We start from the raw sequence: 22120 nt of genomic DNA, 5'->3' as shown, positions 1-22120 counted from the left end.
CAGTAAACTTTAGGACCCAATTACCTTGATTGTTTTCTCACTGGCGCGGTTCGACTCGGGAAGAATGCCTTTGTCGGGTTGGATATGCATGGAAATTTGTTATGATATAATTCCTTGTATACAGTCGATGGATTATGCGTTATATAGCTCTCTAAAAAAAAATCGAGTGAAAATATTCACTCCTAAAAGAGTGAATACAAAAAAGAGTGAATTTAGAGTGAAATTGGAGTGAATTTTGAGTGAAAATGTTCATTTTCACTCGTTTTAGAATGACCTCAGGGATCACTCCAAAATCTTCGAGTGATCCCTGAGGTCACTCCAAAATGAGTGAAAATGAAAATTTGCACTCAAAATTCACTCCAATTTCACTCTAAATTCACTCGTTTTTGTATTCACTCTTTTATGAGTGAATATTTTCACTCGATTTTTTTTAGAGAGTACACACACCAATATAGGCTAACATTAAACGAAATAGTCACGTACCATTTCGAACACTTCATTTAAAGTTTTGAAAAGAATGTTTTGTTTACATGAACAGTAAAACAGACTTCTTGTTAACTACATAATTTAGGTATCTCTCTCTCTTATGAATATTTCACTTCTGGATAAGTAGAATCTTGAAATGATTTTTTTTCCTTAATATTTTTGTTTAGGCCTACATGAGTGTATTGGCCTATACATGTTATCGACTGAATGAATGAATAAATGAATGAATGAATGATGAATGAATGAACTTCTATTAGCAAATAGAAAAAAAAAACGATCTCGTAGGACCCATGAGAAAAAGAAAATCCATATCATATATACCGAACGTCATTTACACTTATCAAACTACGAGACCTTGCCCTATAACAACATACCAAAAGGTTTATATATTTCGTATAGGCTGAGAAAAGAGCAAAATGTTCACTGCCTATACGTGTAATGTGGCTATCGTCACCTTATAAGTATTCGTTGCTCCAGTGTTACTCTATAACTATGTATCCTAAAAATCACGAACACAATACAACAATAAACGATAAACGAAAGAAAAAAAAAGAAAAAAAAACCCCACAAAACAAAACAAAACAAAATGATATCATTGACCCCGACGTGATTCGAACACGCAGCCTTCTGATCTGGAGTCAGACGCGCTACCCTTGCGCCACGGAGTCACGCTGGCAGAAAGGGTTAACAAAAAGAATATATACCAACAAATTGATGTAAATACACCATGCTCAACAGGAGTTTGCGAGGACAGGACTTGGTGAAGCGAAATTGTGCCAAAATATCTCATGTCAATACATAAAGCAATAATTCATACAATATGATTTGAATTATTGTAATGTATTTGTTATTCTTGGCCGAAGAATTATTTTTTAGTCCCATAAAACGTAACTTTGAACTATTTTAATACTTTTTCCTGGCACTCAAGTCTATCATGCTCTGACGTCATATTGTCCTTTTTGGCTACCATGTCGAGCTTTGTGAAGGTACACCATGAGAGCTCTCCTACTAAATGCTGTATTAAACGTCATTACATTATTTTTTTTATGTTGATTCCACATACAAAGGATTAATTGAATATAAACTTATTATGAGTACATCATCACATACAGGGAATAAAGAGATAGTAGAGTAAAAGAGACTTTCTTATACATGTACCTCATTTGACATGGTGTGGCTGGTGCGATCTTGCAATATCCGCGTGTTCTGTGGTGTGCGTGTGCATAGTGCGGATGAGCATGTGTCGTGGATGTAAATGCCATACCATGGACATGGTATCCCGCCCCTACCGTATTGGCAATGGCAGGCGCGACACGACACAGTCTACGCAGCTGGACCTGTGGCTGTGGCCACTGTGCAAAATGGCGTGGAATAGACAGTGACACTGGCAGGCACTAGTCTAGACTAAGTTCATCTACATCTGCATCCAAAGCAACGGCTAGTGCTCTTTTTTTGTGGTGTAATATTTGATAAGATTCTAGTCTACTTGTACTTGTCTACTATGTGTTTGTACAAGCAGAGTAAATTTAGTCTAGGCCTACTGTAAAAGTGGAAATATTCGCGGTGTTGAAATTTTCGCGCATTTCGCGCAACCAGAAACTAGCGCGAAAATAAAAGCACGCGAATATTTTTGCTTGCCATATGTTCCAGTACTTGATGTCTTGATTCCGCAGTCTAATCAAAAACACGCAAAACTCTTCTTGCCTACATGGCCGAGCGCGAAAAATTAGTCGCGCGAAAATATCCACTTTTAGTTTTACAGTAATGTTTTGTGACAATCCAGGTGCAGCCGATGGGGTTTATCAGGGGCTACACACACAGACGATTTTGACCTGCAATTGCACAATGAAAAAAGTGATGGCATCAGCATAGATATTGCACGTACAATGTGCATCTACTTTTATGGTAGCCCTACTACATATCGTCCACCCTTTTTTAAACCAACCGCGTAAATATTGGCGCACAGAACGCTTAGCACGCACTTCACTGCGCGCAAAGCACATAAAAATGGATTGGCTTTGACTGTTGAGGGATAACGTGAAAATTCACTGTTCATTAATGGTTTTAATCAAGGACAAAATTTCGAATGAATATTTTCACCGAATCGTGATGTAATGTCTTTGGAAGTTTCTAAAAAGCTTTGTACAACACAGTGTTCAATACAACGCGGTTTGCGTGCATTGTCAATGCAAAAACAGCGGTCGATCTCAATAAGGAGCGTTACCGCGGGGAGCTGAAACGAGGCCACGCAAGTTCGATGGCGATATTTTTGCACTGAAACTTCGAATCGAAAAGGGAACAACGTCATTTGATAGTGCTGGATTTTCTCAATCACGTAGGTCCAGTTTTTTACGTGAATTTCAGTGTTAAATATTCTTGTCAAGCAAATAAACATTAGGCGGTCGATGAGTAGTAGGTCCAACCATACATGGATGTAAATGTGGGTCTTGCGCAGCAACACTAACACCAGCACTGAACTTCAAATGATGCAAATGATTATTGTCCTTATGGGCGCTGGGCTAGAGTCTAGATTGTTTCTAGTGTTGGCAAGTGGGGAAAAAGCGGCAATTGTGCACTTTACCTCATTTTGAAGCACATCAGTAAAGTAGGGTAACATCCCCAGTATTCGGTCACTTAGCTTTTTTGCAATATTTTTCAAACTAAAATAATACATAAATACATCATATCTACAGCAATGTAGAGTTCTATGTGAAATGTACATATCAAATTTCTTTAATCTCAACTTTCATTTTGTTAAATATCTCACAGAATTGCACAAAATCCCGAAATATTTCACCTTGACAAGGCCCCAGAATACGGTCGCCGCAACCAGCATTCAGTCACGCGATGTGCGCATTCAAGGTCAATGCGTGTTCAAGGCAGCTGAAAAATGCGCGCGTGGGCTACCTTGTTGGCGCAAAATTGCATCGGGGATGCTGCGGCGACCGTTGGTGACTGAATACTGGGGCCTCGGCACTTGCATTCAACCCATGTACATTGAGACACTGTATCGGCACGTACGGAAATTTTGTTTTTCTTTTGCGTTTTTGAGGATACCATTACACTCCAAGCTTGCAATAAGCAAAAAATCCAGCGAGAGAACGGCGTATTTCTCGATTTTTAGCGCTTTTTCGGCGACCTGTACTCTTAAAACTGGGCCTTATCCGTGGGCGCTTTTGGAAAGTAGCACCGATTCTGCACTTTTGACGGTAAAATTTGCGATTTTGGATGGATTTTTGGAGGGGGCTAAGGGAGTTTCCTGTTGTGAATGAGTGTGTAAGTACCCTCGTATGTGAATTGATGTGATTTGCATGTGTTGTACTTGTAACAGTTGAACTTACTGGCTGGTGACTACTGATAAGTGACCGAATACCGGTAGCTGACCGAATACTGGTGCCCTTACCCTACTGATTGGCATGCTGTTGAATTCACAAGAGCTTCTTTAGTCCTACAGTTGCAATTCCAATGCTACTTTGCTACATTCTTGTGTTTGTGCTGCTAGTGGTAGGATTGTCCCCTCTCACTCTGTCAACATATGTTTTGAGTTTGGTATGTTTCTGTATGAATTTAAAAGTTCTATAGAATCTGGGTAGTAATAACTTATGGTATTTGTAGAGTTTAGTCTGTCAGTGATGATGTATTCTCACTGTTTCGAGTGGAAACTATGAGACAAAACCCTTTACATGCACTACCATCTGAGACAGACTGTAAGTGTAAAGACATGAAAATTCACATACCAGTTAAGGGCACTCAGCTAAACTTCTGCACTGTATCTTGTGAATCTCTATATAGTCTTTTGTTGAGGAAGTTTACTGCATAATGCATTGTGTTTGTATATTGTGTGTCAAGATTTGCAAGGCATGGCAGAAAGAGAGAGAAAGATAGGGGGGTCTTTTTTGCTGCAACACCCTTTCAAAATTAGAAGTGTCATCCAATGATATGCAGCTAGTGACACCATTATAAGAACTTTGACCGAGTGATTGATCTGACCTAAGAATGTTGCAAATGAAATGAAATGAAATTGACTGTGCTCTTCATGGTTAAAGGGACTGTACAGTACTGGTTGAGGTAGGGATTCATGTTTTGAACATTCCTAAGTGAGATAATGAAAAGCCTCTTATGAAATATGGAAGAGCATGCAATTCTAAGAAGGATTCAACGTTTATTTGATGAAAATTGGTTTTCAAATTGCTGAGATATTCAAAAAAGTGCTAATAATAAAAGGCGACATGCCCCAACTTTATTAGTATCTCTTTGTTTCACCTTGTTTTTGGATATCTCAGCCATTTCAAAACCGATTTTCATCGAATAAACTTTTGATACCCCTTAGAACTGCATGCTCTTTGATATCTCATAGAGTGGTTTCTAAATATCTCACAAAACGTTAAAAGCTAAATCTTCACCTCGACCAGAACTGTACACACCCTTTAATTTGTGGATAGACAGAAAAAGAGAAGTTAGAGTTCTAGTATATGGGGACTGATGAGCAGTAAGATTGTTTAAAGAGAGTATTTACGTATGATTGATGGTGGAAATGGCATTACTCCTAAATGGTATCAAAGCGTTTATACCGTCTTGAATCAATTGAAGAAAATTGTGAATCACACACAAAAATATTTCAGAATTTGTCAGATTATGCTAACATTAACATAGTGATCTAGTTAAAAAAAGTTGACGATTTCCTCCCTTATCCTCTGCAGGTGCTGGTGATCGATGGGAGAGGCCACTTGCTTGGACGCTTGGCGTCCATTGTGTCCAAGAACCTCCTTCAAGGTAAAGTAAAATGTAACTGCAATCTTGTCTTCCCTGAGTATATTCTTTTGGGACAACTTGAATCATTGCATGGTATGTAGTGGAAAGCTTGTACCTGTAAGGAGGAAAAACATTGAAGATTCAATTTAATGATCAATGAAATACACCATTTCACTTTCAGTACTATTGATATCCCAAATTATATAATGCCTCATGAGATCCTTGTTATTTGATTGGCTGTTTGACATTGATCATTTCGCCCATTTCACTATGATGTCATCATCCGTGCAGTTGTGGCTGCATTTACTGAGCAATTTTGGGTCCATGTGATTTGCTCCATTGCATGCACACCAAGAGCCCTGCACACTGCGCATGTCAAACGCTTGCGTTACTCGCAGTGTGTAAGGTTATGCAATAGCACTAGCGTATAAAGTACTCAGGGAGCACTCTATTGATCTCAGATTTTCTCTTGTTTCTAAATTAATAAAACATGAAATGACAAGGTTCCATTTTAGGCGTTATAAAACAAATAATTTTTTTTTTTTCATTACGCTCATTCACTACATTCTTTATACTCGCTTGCTTAATGTGCATTGACACAGATATTGTTTGATTTTCACCTGACTATTAAAATGCTCTTTAACATGTGTTCAAACTTGGAATTATTCTGCTCTTTCAGTGACTTTTCCCGTTTCTCACGTCTTGCTGTGTAGTTCAAATAAGGCACATTCCTGAACGTAACTAGCAGCACCGTTGACTGTACAGTATCTTTTATACAGTAAAGTACTCTCCGCGTAATCGGGTATCGCTTAAACGGGTACTCCGTTTAATTGGGTAGTAATGTCAGAGTCAGTTCTAATGCACATTAAAATTACCTGATAATCAGGTTGCCTCTCTGCATAAGCGGGTAAATGATTTTCTTCCAATCTAATTTCTACCCGCATTTTATCGCAGATATAACACTTTAAGAAATCATGCATGTCAAATTTTCCACGGCTAATCGTATTCTCTGCTCAATTTGCAAAGAAGACCGATCATTTGGGAAGTGATTAAACATGAAAACACATGTACACGTACCGACTTGCCACATGTAAACGAACATTACACATGTAGTTGGCACTAACAATTGCATAGACAGGCAGGAGTTGAACACACTTGCGCTCCTCCCTTGCTCCACAACAACATTCACAATACGAGAAGTTTGCAACGAAAATCAGGCCATGCACCAGCTCCATAATTTTGCTTTTCCCCAGTCAATTCTCGAAAAGTAACCCGACGTTCTACGTTACTTGTGCACGCAAAGAGACGTGTTCATTTCGGGAAACCCCTGCGTGTTAGCGAGGAGTCTATAGTCAAATGACAAAGTTTTCTGAAGACATATTTGTCCATAAAAAGAGAGTAAATTAGTGCTCGTGACTGAGCAAGTGTAAGTTATGCATAATGTGCAATGCAAGCACGCGTGTTATGGATACAGTGTAGGTGTTTGGTGCAGTGTACAATGCATATAGATACACATTGTGTGTGTCCATTGTGAATGAGACGTGTGTTCTTCTGTTAATTGGGTACTCCGCTTAATCGGGTAAGAAACGCTCTGCCTGAGCCTAACCGATTATGCGGAGAGTACTGTATTGTACAGTGAACAGTACGTACTCGTTTTTTTAACTTACCAGCAGCTTACCTGTAGTAGCATATTTATCCTGCATGTGATGAATTTTCAACCTACCTACATTGTTTGATCAAACAATGAGAAGAAAAAACTTATTCTGATGCAGAATAACGTGCAGAGTAACTTGTTTCTGACCTTTGTGTTGTTGATATTTTCATTGTTAGCAAGCATGCAATCACACCCAAGCAGCACATCTGTTTCAGACGAGCTATGTCAGAAGTTCGTATCTGATTTAATGCTTTGCCACTGATGGACAAAATGTTTTACTTTAACTGTGTTACAGGTCAGAAAGTGGTAGTGGTCCGTTGTGAACTCATCAACATCTCGGGCAGCTTCTACAGGAACAAACGTGAGTGTTGCACTATGTTAGCATGACCTATGATGTTGCTGCAGATTTTATCGAAAGGGCTTTGTCACATTACCTAGGCACTTTATTCATTCTGCTTGCATGTAAAAAGAATTCAGTATTGTATTGAGTATACAGGAAACAGATGTCTCAGTAGTTTAATGACCGTTTTGAGTAACTCCTGCTGATACAGCAGGATAGTGGGAGCAGACATAGGAATGGATTGTGTGTCTATTTAAGTCAATGTACCTCTCAAGTATGGTAAAAGTGGATATTTTCGCCCCAGTAATTTTTTTTTTTTTTTTTTTCATTTGGCTGGGTAGGTTGAGTTTCTTGTGTTTTTAATTCTGCGAAATCAAGATATCAACTACAGGAACATAAGTATGGCAAGCAAAAATATTCGCATGCTTTTATTTTTGCACTGGTATGGTTGCGCGAAATGCGCAAAAAATGTCAACACTGCAAAAATTTCCACCTTTCGAGTAGTGGTTTTTATATGCAGCCTGTCAGTGATGATACCATCTCACTGTTTCGAGCTCATGCTATGAGACAAAACCCCCAACATGCACTACCATCTGAGACAGGCTGCAAAGTGTGGAAGATCAGATAAAGAATCGGGCAGATAGGATTAGTCGGTGGTTGGGAGGGAAAAAGTCAAGTGTCTGAATTATTTGGGGGAAAAGCCCACAGAAATGTATCAGAACTATTGAACACTTACAAAGACTTAGTTAGCATTGTTGTAGTTGCTACCTCTTGGTTATACCATCAAGGATATGAATGTTCAGATAAAGATTTCGACAACAAACTGCTCATGAAAATAAAATTTTGGTGAGGCAGTGAAGTGACTGTGAGCAAATTTACTGGCATCCTTGGGTCTGTGTTGTTTCCGACCTGCCTAGTCCATTGCAAGTTTATTGTCTTTGTTTTTTTTTGTTTTTTCCCAAACTGTACCAGCTCTGAACACTTTGAGTCCAAAATATGATTGCATCATATAGAGTACCATGGTGACTTGGTTATAAGTATTAAGTGATATATATGCTTGCTTGCTTTTGTTCTTTATTGTTACAACACTAAGTAAGTTATTTTGTTTGATTTTTCTCTTCCATCCTGAGCTCAGTGAAGTACATGCAGTTCATGCGCAAGCGCACCAACACCAAGCCCTCCCGAGGCCCCTACCATCTGCGAAGCCCGAGTCGCATGTTCTGGCGTGTGATCAGGGGTAAGCATGTGACCGCTTACTAGTGAATCTTTGGGCGCATGTCTGGAGATGTGCCCACTGATATTTTACGTGGATTTTGGAGGAGGAGTTAGTAAGCAGGAACATATGAAGTCCATGATGTGACGGTATTAAAGCAGTTACTTTTGTGTAGTATACATGACGTTCACATCTTTGCTTTGCATTGATGCCATTATCAATGTTTTTTCATGCTTGCGTCTGTTCCAAGAATGCTCAAGAAATTGTATTTTATTTCATGATGTTGGAAATTATAAGATACAGTGACCTGCAACCCATGATGATGAGCTAAAATTCAGCGGATCGAATCCATTATGAGAAAACATCTGCAAGTTCTGAAAGGGTGTGTGGAATTCATTGTACGTTACATGTACCCGTACCTCTCCATGATACTGAAACAAAAACATCGCACTAATTCATTTCACTTTGGAAAAAGAAAATAATGTCAAATATATGTACATACAATGTACTTAATTACAATGTAAAAATTAAACTGATAACTTATCGAAGGTGCAGCATCAAGTCAAACATTTTGTGATCTAGCACTTTCATCAGGGATGTTTAAGATGATTGCAGTGGTTTTGTGCAATATTTCTTACATTGCCAGGGATGTTGCCCCACAAGAGGACACGTGGCATTGACGCCCTGGAGAGACTGAAGGTGTTTGAAGGCTGCCCGGCTCCCTACGACAAGGTTTGTACCACTGCGCTGCTCCATTAATGTGCATTGACACGGGCATTGTATGATTTTTACCTGACTAAATGCTTTTAACCCAGTGAGGATGAGTTTCAAGTATACTCGGCAGGGTTCGAAATTGGCGATGGTCCGCTGGCCATTGGCCACCCAAAATCATGTCGGACTAGCTAAAAATCATAAAATTCTGAAGTAACTAGTCCGTCTGGCTAGCCAAAATATTGCTTCAGTGTCAAAATTGATTCTAAGTAGTCCGCCTGGCTAGTTAGGAAAAAAGTTAAGTGCGACCCCTGCTCGGGCAAGTGTCTATGGGAAATGCATGTTGTAACAAAATCAAACTGTCCTTGGTGGGTTCTTATTAGTGAAAAATTGAGCAAGAAAAAAAAAAATGGGATTCCATCGGGATTCTAACCCGAGACCTCTGGAATGCTAGCCTGGTGCTCTACCGACTGAGCTGTAGAAAGCCCTAGTTCAGTGTGCTTCCCAGAAACCCAAAATGGTTTCTGTTAAAACTTGGAATTATTCTGCTCTTTCAGTGACTTTTCCAGTTTCTCACTTCCTGCTGTCTGGTTTAAGTAGAAACTGTGAGGCATATTTGTGAACATAACTAACGGCATTGTTGAATGTACAGTATATGTTGTACAGTGAACAGTATGTACTCTGTCATCTTTCCAACTGAGCAGCAGTTTAGCTGTAGTAGTACAGTGTATATCCTGTATGTGATGACTTTTCAACCTACCTACATTGTTTGATCAAGCAATGAGAAGAAATAACTTATTCTGATGCAGGATGAAATGCAATTAAACTTGTTTTTTGGCCTTTGTGATGTTGATATCATTTTCAGCAAGTGCACAATCAACCCCAGCAGTAAAATAAGAACACAATTTTACTAGCTTTCTTGTCAATCCAATGTTAAGAGTTATGATGTTGTAATGTTTGGTCAGTGAAACAAATGAAAAGAGCATGAAATACCTCTATAATTTAAAAAAAAAGACTGGTATATTGCTGAACAACATTATTTTTGTTATTTTTTTAAAAACTTATTTATGTTTATTATTGATATTTATAGAATTCCCAGTAGATAGAAAATTCTTTCTTTTAGTTTTTCACTTCTGACACATCTGCATTTTTTAGTGAGAGAGCTGCAAGTCAAGTTCTCATTAATTTAAGTTCATGCAACACTTGATGATGAATGATGAAAGGTACATGTAGTAAGTTCTTTGCGGTAAAATACAGATCTATGTAATTGTACCATTGAGGTGAAACATTCTTGGGGCTTCTGTACATGGCACAAATTAAAGGAGTCAAACCTGTCTTAGTAGCCACCTGCCTACAGTGGCCACCTGCCATATGTGGCCACCAAAAAGTAAAATTCTCCCAAGAGAAAAGCCTATTTTAAAGACCCTGTATAGTGGCCACTTTCCAATAATAGCCACCTTTTTTTGTCTCCTATGGATGGGTGCTGTAGACAGGTTTGACTATATGTGAAGATTTAAAACAAATTTTAACACATTTGTAAGGGTATGAGTAGTGACGTTTTACTGGACTGGTATTAAGTCAGTTTAGACCCGTGTCCACTTTGTTCATGTTGACTCCAAACATCTGTCCCTCTCTTCCTCTATGTAGAAGAAGCGCTTTGTCGTTCCCGCAGCTCTGCGAGTCATGCGCCTCAAGCCCAACAGGAAGGTAAGAACTCCATGACATTTCTCTTTAGGCTGGCACTGGAGATGCAATGACCTGCAGCCCCAGAGATATCGTGTGGGTCATCCCCATTGCAGGGTCTTTAGCTGGGCAGGCTAGGGGAAGATCATGTGTGGTGGTTTTGTTCAAATATTGCTAGTACTAGTGTAAAGCTCTGATCATCTGTTTATGATGAATTTTAAAAAATTCAGCGGATTGACCAAATTATGAGAAAAATCTGCAAGATCTGAAACGGATGATCAGTGGAGAAATTGAATTATTTTTTCCTTGTAGCATTCTATTGTTCAAGGTATAGGGCTTGCGGGCAAGTTTTTCCTTGTAGCATTTTATTGTACGAGATATAGGACTTGCAGGCACATTTTTCCATGTAGCATTCTGTTGGACGCGGTATAGGGCTTGCGGGTGACATATTTGGCATCATAGCAACATTCGAAATGTCCAAATGTGATTTCGCGTGTATGTTGTAAAGCCCAGCCCAAAGCATGTGTTTGAAGCCAGGATGTACATTAACATGTACTTCAATTAGTGATTGTGGTTACGATGAAAGCCAGTTTAGCAAAACATATGAGCCCGTAATGAGGGCAAAAGTGATTTGCAGTGTATGAAATAGTAAAATTCCCCAATTTAGATAAAAATGAAATATTTTACATCATACATTTGAGATTACCTGGGCAATACTAATTTACTATGGCTGTGTAAAAGTAGTGTACTGGTAAATGAATAAATAAATCCCATTAACAAATATGAAAGCAAAACTATAAAAGAAAAATCACCAACTGCCAACATCAAACCCAAACGCTGGTTCTACCATTTCAACCCATCCTATATATGTGACCGTGCATCACAAAGCCAACAAAAAGTCGTACCACTTGATTTTACCCAAGGACTTCTAAAAAGGTGAAAAAAGTCGCTAAAGTCAATCTTAAGTTTTTCATATGTTCTGAAAGAGCAATTTTACATTATTTTTAAGTTTGGGATCATAAAATGAATTGGAAAGTTTGTTTTCAGCAGTTTTCCTACAACCCTTTACTTGTATTTACAATATTGTGATAAGGTATGTTTTAGAGTCCCTATTTTATTTCTTATAAATGCTTTCTACACTGACTCTTCACCTCTAATAAGTTTGGAAAAGATGATGCTATTGCTTTGAAAGTTGGCATTAATCATGTGCTGAATGTGCTGATAAAGTGTGCTCAATTTCAGCTTCATCTGATAATCTCTTCATTGTTGTTACTATGGTGGTTTACATCCTGCTTTTGTCCCATATATTACACCACTAGCACGGTTTGGTAAAAGATTATCCAATGCTTGAAAAGACCCTGTACTTCAGAACCTCTTTTCCTGGTTCACACTTTAATATACATGGGACCTCCCTTCTTTTTTTCTCCCCCTCCCCCTTTTCCAAAATAGTACTGCATGCTCGGCCGCCTTGCCCATGAGGTTGGCTGGAAGTACAAGAACATCATCACAGCCCTGGAGGAAAAGAGGAAGGCCCGTGCCCATCTCCACTATCAGAAGGCCCAGAGACAAGCGGTAATGGCTTTCTCTAATATCTACTTTTCTCACAATGATTTGTATGCATGTGTATGTGTGTTTAACCCTATTTTATATGTATTTTCTTGTTTTTTCACCCTTTTGTTTTCTATTGTTTTTTTTGCCAAAATTTGTTGCAGGCACTTTTTCAAGCTTATCTACACTAGAATTGATTAATTTCAATGGTTGATAGCTGAAATAGCTGAAATAATCTAATTTATATCAATTTAACCAAAAAACACAATTTGCATTGGATGTGCACACGATATCATGAATTTGAGCTGTTTTCGGGTTGACATGCATATGCAAAACATTATGTAACTTCAGAACGGTGTACCTGGACGTCAAATTTGGTCTCAAAATATGCGGGAGACTTCAATGAAAAAAAGTCATGAAATGACGCGGCAAAATCTTTGCGCGTTGCAGAATCGTGGTGCGAAATGTTGAGGGGGGGGGGGTCAATTTGACACCCCCCCCCCCCCCCCCCCCCCCCCCCCCCCCCCAGTTAAAATAGGGTTGAAGGAGATGGCTAATAATGATCAGTGGGAATGCTGGGGGATGATTGTTCCAATCCTTGTGGGATTCATTTAAGAGTACATTATGTATCTATTGTTGTGTGAAAATTGTTTGCTTCAGAATGGTCTCATATTCAAGTAATGTGCAGTATAATGTTTTCAGGTTAGCATGCCTGTACAGTGATGGGGCGGTTGTTAATGGCCCCCAGCATTCCCACTGATTCCTACTGATCAGTCACTAGCCATCCCCTTTAATTTTAATTGAGCCGTCTGACCTATCACAATAGCGACAGCAAGCCATGAGTTGGGCCAATGACTTGGGGAATTTTGTGCTTTATAGAACTACATGTACTGTGCTTTGCTTATCAATCAGTGTATCCATTTTGGCTGTATTTGAGTATGTGCCATGATCTTCAAAACATTGTGGTTGCTCAAATTCAGAAATTGTTGCAATTGTGATTGTAGTCAAATGCAGGGGAAAAAGAAGGGGGAAAATGTGTACAAAAGACTTATGCTTATAACCTATGCTTATGAAGAGATCTGTGAACAAATGTAGCCATTTTTATGAACTTGATATTGACTGGTCTATGCTATCATTACCATTTATGGGTGATACCGAGTATGATAAATCCAATCACTTGCAGAATCTCCCTTTATTGTGGTATTAAGCGTGCATTTTCAACTCTTATTTATTTCATAACTTCATGCTAATGGAATATCAGAGACTGGTAACATGCATGTCAACCCATGCAGCTCAAATATTTTAGACGGGTAATGGTGTGCCTTCGGTCCTTACTCTATCGTGAGGATTTCATGTTGGACTGTAGCACCAGATGTACGCGAGTGGTTTTTGTGTAATCTTACACTGAGGCCAGTTTAAGAGGGATATATGGCAATGAAAGAGTTTGGCATACCACAGCCAATACACAGACTGGGAGAAGTAGGACATTGACAGCCTTGAGATTTCCAAGAGTGCAGGAATTTTTGTAAAAGTGGATATTTTCGTGTGACTAATTTTTCGCGCTCAGCAATGTAAGAAGAGTTTCGCATGTTTTTAATTCCGCGGAGTCAAGATGTCAGCTACTAGCAAATATGGCAAGCAAAAATATTCGCATGCTTTTATTTTTGAGCTAGATTCTGGTTGCGCGAAATGCATGAAAATTTCATCACCGCGAAAATTTCCACTTTTACAGTATTGCTTAAGAAGTCCATTACCCTCATCTTGTATCTCAGTGTTGGAGACTAATCAATCCAGAAGTTGTGCATGGTTGGTGAATTGTCTACCCTGTAAAAGACCTGTACTGAGCAAACTCTTCGGAGTGACATTCCACAGTTGGGGTTGTCTTTTATTTTCTCTCTACATTTTCATCTTTCTCCCAGGCACTGCGAAGGAAGGCAGTAAAGAGCGTCTCCGAGAAGATCGCCCCCTTCCAGAAGGTCATCGAGGAATACGGCTATCACTGAGCGATACGTCAGAAGAATGTGAAATGAAGATCCTCACATTGAGCTTGCTGGTGTACAAATAAAGTCGCACACATACACACGCTAAAACGGTGGTCTGTGCATATTGTAACATTATTTCGTGTTGTCATGTTCATGTGGAGCTGTGGTGTGATGTAGTCATGCATTGTGAAGTAAAGTGTATGTGCAGGATTACCAGTTTGCTGTGTGACTTTGAGCAAGGGAGATTACTCTGTTGTGAGAGAAAGACAGCTATATCTAAAGCTACAGTTTATTTGGTACATTTTCTCTCGGCATGCTGGGATCAGATGGTTTCAATGATTGGATTAATTAAATGTGTGTTTGTTCATTAGTTTCAGAATGCTAGTACAGTATGTATGAATGGATTGATGAAGGGAAGGTACAATGCATGATTTGGTGGTACATGTACTACATTTGCGGACTTGAGCATGATAAAGCCATCTTAATTTCATTGTTTGTGAAAGAAAGAAAAATATGCTGTACAGCTGTGTATAAAATTACAAGGTGTATTGAAAAACAAAAAAAAAAGTAATACACGTATTTGAACTGTAGGCCACTCAAATTAATTTTATTTCTTTATCTGCCTGCATTGTTTTATACATAAATATATATATATATATATATATATATATATATATATATATATATATATATATTTAATATATATACAGGGTGGCCCAAAAAAAGAACAGAACACCTAAGATCTTTGATTTAAGCAATACTGAAGCAAATATATCATTATTTTACATGCTGTTGGAAAGGCCATTCTTTTTCCAATAGAATGACACCAAGTTCTTTAATTTTGGTTAATGCGTTATGATTTTAGGACTATTTTTGTCAACCCGTGCAATTTTCAAAATGTGATCATTTTGCACTCTCAGAGATACCAAAACCAGCGACAATTTGGCTTGCCATAGAACCAGTAGCGATCACAATGTGTGGAATGTGGGGTGGACGGTGTGATTGTCATTGTCCGTTATTGTAAATGAGACGACCTGTTGGGCTCATTGCGATGCTAAATTTAGGTAGAAAATAGCGAGGTTTATTCAAAGGTATGATTGGCAGTGACGTGAGTTAATGAGTGATTTAGGAATAAAGCCTGTACTTTTCATTAAGTATACATCGATAAAAACAGTGAGAACTGAGAACATTGCTGTGTTGGTTTAAAACGAATCGACGGGTATCTCGCCGGGCTTGAAACTACACCTAGTTCACGACTGCAGATACTGCTAGTTGCGGAGATGTCTTCGCTAGCATACGACTCTGAGACATCTATTGTGATATTACAGTGTCTCCAAGAAGTCACAAGAAAACTTAAAGACAGATTTAACAATGTGGCAAACCGATTTTAAACATTCTCTATTTGAGCTGTCTGAACTGTATACATGTAATTACAGAGTGTATGTTCAGATGGATGAAAACTACACGTACAAAGAAAAGCAAGCATAATGAAGATCATAAATTAAGTTAATCATAACCGACACAGCATTATTCTCAGTTCTCACTGTTTTGATCAATGTATACTTGGTTATAAGTATGGGCGTTATTCCTAAACCACTCATGAACTCACGTCACTGCCAATCATACCTTTGAATAGACCTCGCTATTTTCCAGCTATATTTAGTCCATATTTGCCAAATGGAGATATTTGCGATTAAAGGTCAAGAAAAATAAAGAGAATTATAAGAAAATTTTTGCTTCTTTTGACCATAACTTCAAAATTGTACCTTTATATGTAGTGACCAATATATCATTTAAAAGGTATTATTTTGTACTTTATGACAGAAACGTTACTTCAAAATCTTCAAAAATGGACTTGTTTTTTGCGAACACTCTTCTTATATATATATATATATATATATATATATATATATATACATATATGGAATTTGGGGCATAGGGGGAATTTCCATGTGAAAACCAGGTATCTTGAGGGGAATCCGTCCTTTTGGCGAAATATTCGATTCCCCTTTGCGTTTTCAATGCTTGTTTACGAGTTTTCCTGTACCCCTACACTCTTGAAACTGCGCGAAATGAAATGTAGAGGGCAGCAGAGAATATTGCACTATGGGAGAGTTCTGCACCCTATATTTTGCCACATGGATTTGTTATGATTTACCTTAGCGCATTTTAATGCACAAAGGGCAATTGTTAATAAACAAACAAAAAAAAAAATCTACGATGCAATATTAATCATATACAACAAAGGAAATAGTATCTTTCGGTTTGTATAGAAAAGTTTAGATAGGCTACTAGTTGAAATGCATTACTACCCTACTGCGTCATCTTTTATATACATGTTTATATATGAAGAGTTTGTTCGCAAAAACCGATAAGTCCATTTTTGAAGCTTTTGAAGTTCGGTCTCTGTCATAAAGTACAATATAACACCTTTTAAATGATGTATTAGTCACTACGTATAAAGGTACATTTTTGAAATTATGGTCAAAAGAAGTAAAAATTGTCTTATTATTCTCTTTAATTTTCTTGACCTTTAATCGCAAATATCTCCATTTGGCAAAAATGGACTTATCGTTTTTTGCAAACAAACTCTTCATATATATATATATATATATATATATATATAACATAATATATACACTCACACACATATACATATTATATATATATATATATATATATGGATTGAGTGAATAAAGCAATATTAGTCGGAACACATCAGTGAAAGTTTTGTGGAAAATCAGACAAGCGGTTCAGAAGTTATGAAGTTAAGTTTCTGCATGGCCTGCAGTCACTGCGTGATGATCATGATTTATTTTTTTGCAGATGAAACAAAAACCCAGCATTAGTGCTTCAAAATAGTTCTGAAATGTGAGTTAGGGATAGAAACAATGTATACAAATTTGAACCAGTATAATCGATGTTAAGTATTGTTAAATATACAAAGTGTGAACAATAATTATAATGAAAATGTTTCCAGACTAAACCGTCTACAGTTATGGTTTAGTGAGAAAAACAATGATATTTCTCTACATTTTATATGGTAGGATGTTTTGTGATACTGACCAACACATGTGCATCAAAAGTGAAATCTTGAACATTTTTTAAATCACTGCTCCCAAAGGTAAACAGGACCTTTAAACAAGATAAGTTCAAAATGAAATGAATTTCACAAAATTATCTTTTTTTAAAGTTCACTTTCCCTCGACTTGTCACTGACTGATGATATGTGAAGGGTAGTATCATTTCCCCATCAGAAAGAGACAAGTCAAGTGTTCCTTTATTATGCGAGAAAAGTGAAAATATGTTTAATTCTCTTTGTATTTTTTATCATTCTACATAATTATATGACATCACAAGGTATAGTAGTCTTCTCGTCTAGTGATGGCTGCACTGAAACTTCAAAAATGCATAACTTCTGAATGGATTGTCTTATTTTCCTCAAACTTGCACTGATGGATTCTCATTCTCTCAATTCACGCGTATTGCTCACATCGCTTATTTACACTGTAAAGTTATAAAATTATATGGGCCAAATTTCGTATTCATGGGAACTATCAACGTGCTGTGTTGTGTAGGACCTCCATATCATCTAGACCTGTATGTCATGGTATTGTTGGCTTTACACCAATGCTGAAGTAACATCTGATGAGGACCACCTGCTGTGGCGGATCCAGAGGGGGGCGCAACCGACGCACGCCCCCTTTATTTTTCTTTAAAAACAAAAGAAATAAAAAGAAAAAAAATGATATGAAACCCGGAAGTGGCACCAGAAATATAAGTCACGCCCCCCCCCCCCCCCCCCCCCCCCCTACAGAATCCCTGGATCCGCGCGCCCCTGACCTGGGACCTTGCATCAACTTCAGTCAAAGTCCACGGTGAGGAACAAATTTGTTACCTCCATCCACGTTGGTTTGTCTGTTTGCAAAATAACTCAAAACGTTGTGCATTGATTAGGCCTAAAATGAAATTTGCATAAAAGTCGATATTGACACAAGGAGCACCTCATTCAATTTTGGTAGTGCTTGGGAAATTATTTATGGATTTTGAAGGATTTTTCATCTTTTGGCATATATATTATATACATATATAAGGTCAACGAATTTGTGGTTCAAGCTGTGTGTACTGGAGGTTCACATAATTATATACACGCACAAAAGCACTACTCTGCTGCTCGGGCATCACGAAGGCCCCGTGCAATGACTTCAACAAAAAGCTTCCATTTTGGGAAATTGCTGCTTGTAGGGATGCCGGGTGGAAATGAGTTGCTGGCTTGGAGGAGGTCTGTGCTATCCGAGTGCTGTCTAGTTTCTCATTTTGTATGGATCATGCCAAGCTGAATCCTAAGCCAACGGCAAGCCCCCCCCCCCCCCCCACCCCCCGATTCTGCCGGCCCTCATGGATACACCCTAAAAACAGATTGGTTAAAAAATCAACCAATCTCATTGGTTAACCCGATATTGGTTGTTTCAGCCATTATCTTGGTTATAAACTAACCAATTCGTTGGTCAACCAGTAACCAATGCAATCGGTTAGGCTAGCTACGGCCTGTAACCCATCCACATTGGTTGCCGCGCTCACAGTCATGCAGTAATCTTATTCTTTATTATTATCATTATTATTATTTTTAGTTGTAAGCGACATTTTCTGTTGTTTTACAGACTTTGTTTTAAATAGTTTAAACCATATAAGGCCTGTTTATGCATCTCACAGTAAAAAAAAACAAAAAACAAAAAAAAAAACCACACTTTTAGTAAGTTTTGTACATAAAACTTTGTCTCGCGGGAAGTGAGGAAGTGGGTCACTGGACCCACGCGGTCGGCCATTCCTGAATAACCTACGAGCGCGATATCAAAAGATGCTTCATACTTGACCTACTTCGATTTTCTTACAGAAAATTGTAAGAAAGTTGTGAAAATAAGACGCTACTATTCAAAAATGGTTAAACATATCAACTTAATTGGAACGTAATTCATTCATACGAGAATTTAGTGCAGATCGATGAGACAATGCATTAGTTACATATTATGCATGATTGCATCGACAAAATACAATTATAGGCCGAAAATGAAATGAAATGAATAAAATGAACTTGTGTATGTGTGTGTGTGTGTGTATGTGTGTGCGCGCGCACGCGCAATTGTGTGCGGGAATAAAGGGCGGTTTTTTTTTTCCAGTTTGAACATAATTTCTGTTGGTTCTTATATCAATCATGCATCTCCATTACGAAACCAAGTAAAAATAACAAAATGTGATTCCAGTTGGAGCTTGATTGTTGACGTTTTTTTTATTATATCAACCATGCATTTTCATTTAGAGAATGTATGTACAAAATTTTTTTGAACTTTCATGTTTCCATATGACATGAATTTTGCTTGTCTAAATATGTGTGTTTTGGACATAAAGACGTCTTTAAGACGTCATAAAGTCGTAAAAAGTCGACATATACGTTTTGCTTATATATCGATCATGAATATTCATGAGAGATGATCTGATATGCAAAAGCTAGTGGCAAAAAGTAAATACATTAATCTATAAGGTATTCATATTGACTTCGATCTTAAAATGTGTAGAAAAATTGTATACTTTATTGCGATATTCATTATTCAAATTTCAACTTGTGTTTCAGGAAATATTTTCATATTTCAGCTGGCCTGATAAGAATGAAATATAGTTCAGTAACCATGCCTTCAATGTACAATTTTTCGTGGGTATATAAACCATGGATTGCATTATGATTGCAGTTAGGAATAGGACATAGATATATAGAGTACTAGGGTGTGTAGGATAGGTCAGTTATATTCAATAGGCCAACATTACGTCATCGTTGGTTGTGCACTATAGCCTAGCTAAGGAGTATGGTATGAAATTGGCCGTAAATATGACGTGTGACACTCACCAATCGTATTTTTTTATTCATGAAATGTGGTTAAATCCAAACCAATATCACTGGTTCCTTCAACCAATGTGGATTAGTTGCATATATATAGCCCATACTAGATTAACCAATCTATGGTTAAACTAACTAACTCCATGTTGGTTAAATGTGCAACCAATGTAGATTGGTTGATAGTTGAACCAAACGAGATTGGTTACTGTAACCAAGAGATTGGCTTGACACATATCTACCAACGAGACTGGTTAAATTTAACCAATTATATTGCTTATTCCAACCAATCTGTTATTAGAGTGTATGATGGGTCTAAGCAGAATGAACTGATTAAAACCTTTAATTAGTCTTGAATTTGAATTTGATACCTATGCATTTTATTTCAAATACCCGGTATTGAATTCCAAATTATCGAGTTGTCAATAAGTTGGTTTTGCAGCTGCCTACTGTACTCTTTCTTTTTTCTTATATCATACTATAGGGAACTTGAATCCTACGCTGCCCTACTTTAGCAAAAGGAAGCAAGTGACATTGCGTATACAAATGCTATAAAGGAAGAAAATATGTTTTTGGGTAGGCCCTTCAACATGGAAATTCGTGATGAGAAATAATGTAGGTATTGGCTTTCAAGTCATTTGGTGATACATTTATGACAATTCAAAGAATTTTGATGTTCCCATAGACAGTGGCGTATATAGGGGGGGGGGGGGCAAGGGGGGCACGTGCCCCACGCGCCACTCTTTGGGGGCGCAGAAAAAACGAAAAAAAAAAAACGAAAAAAGAAGAAGAAGAAGAAGGAAAAAAAAAACCTCCCCGGACCCGGGGAGGGGAAGGGAGATGGGGGCAGAAAACCAAATCAAACAAGATAAAAACAAAACATGATGATGACGTGGACAAATAACAATGTTTATTGTGCTTGGTTCACACAAGAACTCCGAATTCCATGTTTTCGTAAGCTGAAATACAAAAATTAAAAAAAAGAAAGAAAAAAGAACAAAACGTGATGATGACGCAGAAATATACAAATTTAGGCTCATTTCTCGCGCATACTAATTTATTTTTCAAGTCCTCAGTTTGTTGGTATGAATTGTTATCTATAAGGCCGTCACTATAAAATCTTGATTAGAATTGTAAGATTTAATAAGCAAAGAATTCCATGTTTTGTAAGCTGAAATACAAACATTTTTGGCTTGCTCGCTGCGCTCGCTCGGCAAAATTTATCAAAAAAAAGAGAAGAAGAAAAGAACAAAACGTGATGATGACGCAGAAATATAGGCCTACAACTTTCGGCTCACTGGCGCATAATATTTAGAGTATTTTTTTAAGTCCTTATAGTTTGTTGGATCGTTATCTATAAGGCCGTCACTAAATCTAAGATTATAGAATTGTAAGATTTAATAAGAAAAAAAAAATGACATGAATTCCATGTTTTGTAAGCTGAAATACAAAATTTTTCGGCTCGCTCGCTGCGCTCGCTCGGTGTCGCCAGACTATATCAAAAAAATTTTCATTTAAATCACCCTCAAAAGACCCCTCTTAGATGCTTGAAAAAGCATGTCATGTGGACCTTTTTTTAAAGTCCCTCAGGATGGGGTTGCGGTTGAACACTTTTTCAGAAATTAGGGGTGCAATTTTCGCGCTTACCCCGGGTGCCGTTTTCCTTATAGGGCCTACGCCACTGCCCATAGAAACTCATTATTCTGTAACTTGCTTCCTTTTGCCAAAGTATTATAGATTTGTAGCAAACATGAAAAATCTGGCAAAAGGAAGCATGTGACAATCATATCATGAGTATGTTACTTGCACCCCTTCCTTTTGCCATGTAGATTTGTAGCAAACGTAAAAAATTGGCAAAAGGAAG

At 37.8% G+C, this 22120-nt stretch overlaps 1 protein-coding gene and 5 non-coding genes across 6 annotated transcripts; 5 read left to right on the top strand and 1 right to left on the bottom strand.

The window, feature by feature from the left end:
* Positions 1 to 1082: 1082 nt before the first annotated feature.
* Positions 1083 to 1154, bottom strand: Trnaw-cca (transfer RNA tryptophan (anticodon CCA)). The gene has a single exon. It is a non-coding gene; the product is annotated as a tRNA-Trp (tRNA).
* Positions 1155 to 1436: 282 nt separating this feature from the next.
* Positions 1437 to 14477, top strand: LOC139710073 (large ribosomal subunit protein uL13-like). Its single transcript, XM_071622018.1, has 8 exons — positions 1437 to 1472; positions 5187 to 5259; positions 7188 to 7253; positions 8368 to 8469; positions 9092 to 9177; positions 10804 to 10863; positions 12289 to 12411; positions 14307 to 14477. The coding sequence occupies exons 1-8, from the start codon at positions 1455 to 1457 to the stop codon at positions 14388 to 14390; spliced, it is 612 nt and encodes a 203-aa protein (XP_071478119.1). The 5' UTR covers positions 1437 to 1454; the 3' UTR covers positions 14391 to 14477.
* LOC139710103 (small nucleolar RNA Z195/SNORD33/SNORD32 family) lies at positions 4109 to 4191 on the top strand. The gene has a single exon (XR_011709430.1). It is a non-coding gene; the product is annotated as a small nucleolar RNA Z195/SNORD33/SNORD32 family (small nucleolar RNA).
* On the top strand, positions 6934 to 7012 carry LOC139710106 (small nucleolar RNA SNORD34). The gene has a single exon (XR_011709433.1). It is a non-coding gene; the product is annotated as a small nucleolar RNA SNORD34 (small nucleolar RNA).
* On the top strand, positions 7753 to 7835 carry LOC139710104 (small nucleolar RNA Z195/SNORD33/SNORD32 family). The gene has a single exon (XR_011709431.1). It is a non-coding gene; the product is annotated as a small nucleolar RNA Z195/SNORD33/SNORD32 family (small nucleolar RNA).
* Positions 9889 to 9967, top strand: LOC139710105 (small nucleolar RNA SNORD34). The gene has a single exon (XR_011709432.1). It is a non-coding gene; the product is annotated as a small nucleolar RNA SNORD34 (small nucleolar RNA).
* Positions 14478 to 22120: the final 7643 nt, after the last annotated feature.

Source organism: Diadema antillarum, unplaced genomic scaffold, assembly GCF_040938485.1.
Source record: "Diadema antillarum isolate AM-2024a unplaced genomic scaffold, OU_Dant_1.0 seq00001497_RagTag, whole genome shotgun sequence".
Lineage (NCBI taxonomy): Eukaryota > Metazoa > Echinodermata > Echinoidea > Diadematoida > Diadematidae > Diadema > Diadema antillarum.
The sequence above is the reverse complement of the archived record's forward strand: the minus strand, read 5'-3'. Positions and strand labels throughout refer to the sequence as shown.

Bases quoted from the DNA above. Each gene is read 5' to 3' on its own strand.
- LOC139710073 (XM_071622018.1), top strand. The intron at 8,470-9,091 runs GTAAGCATGTGA...TTACATTGCCAG, and splicing joins GTTCTGGCGTGTGATCAGGG to GGATGTTGCCCCACAAGAGG. The intron at 9,178-10,803 runs GTTTGTACCACT...TCCTCTATGTAG, and splicing joins GCCCGGCTCCCTACGACAAG to AAGAAGCGCTTTGTCGTTCC.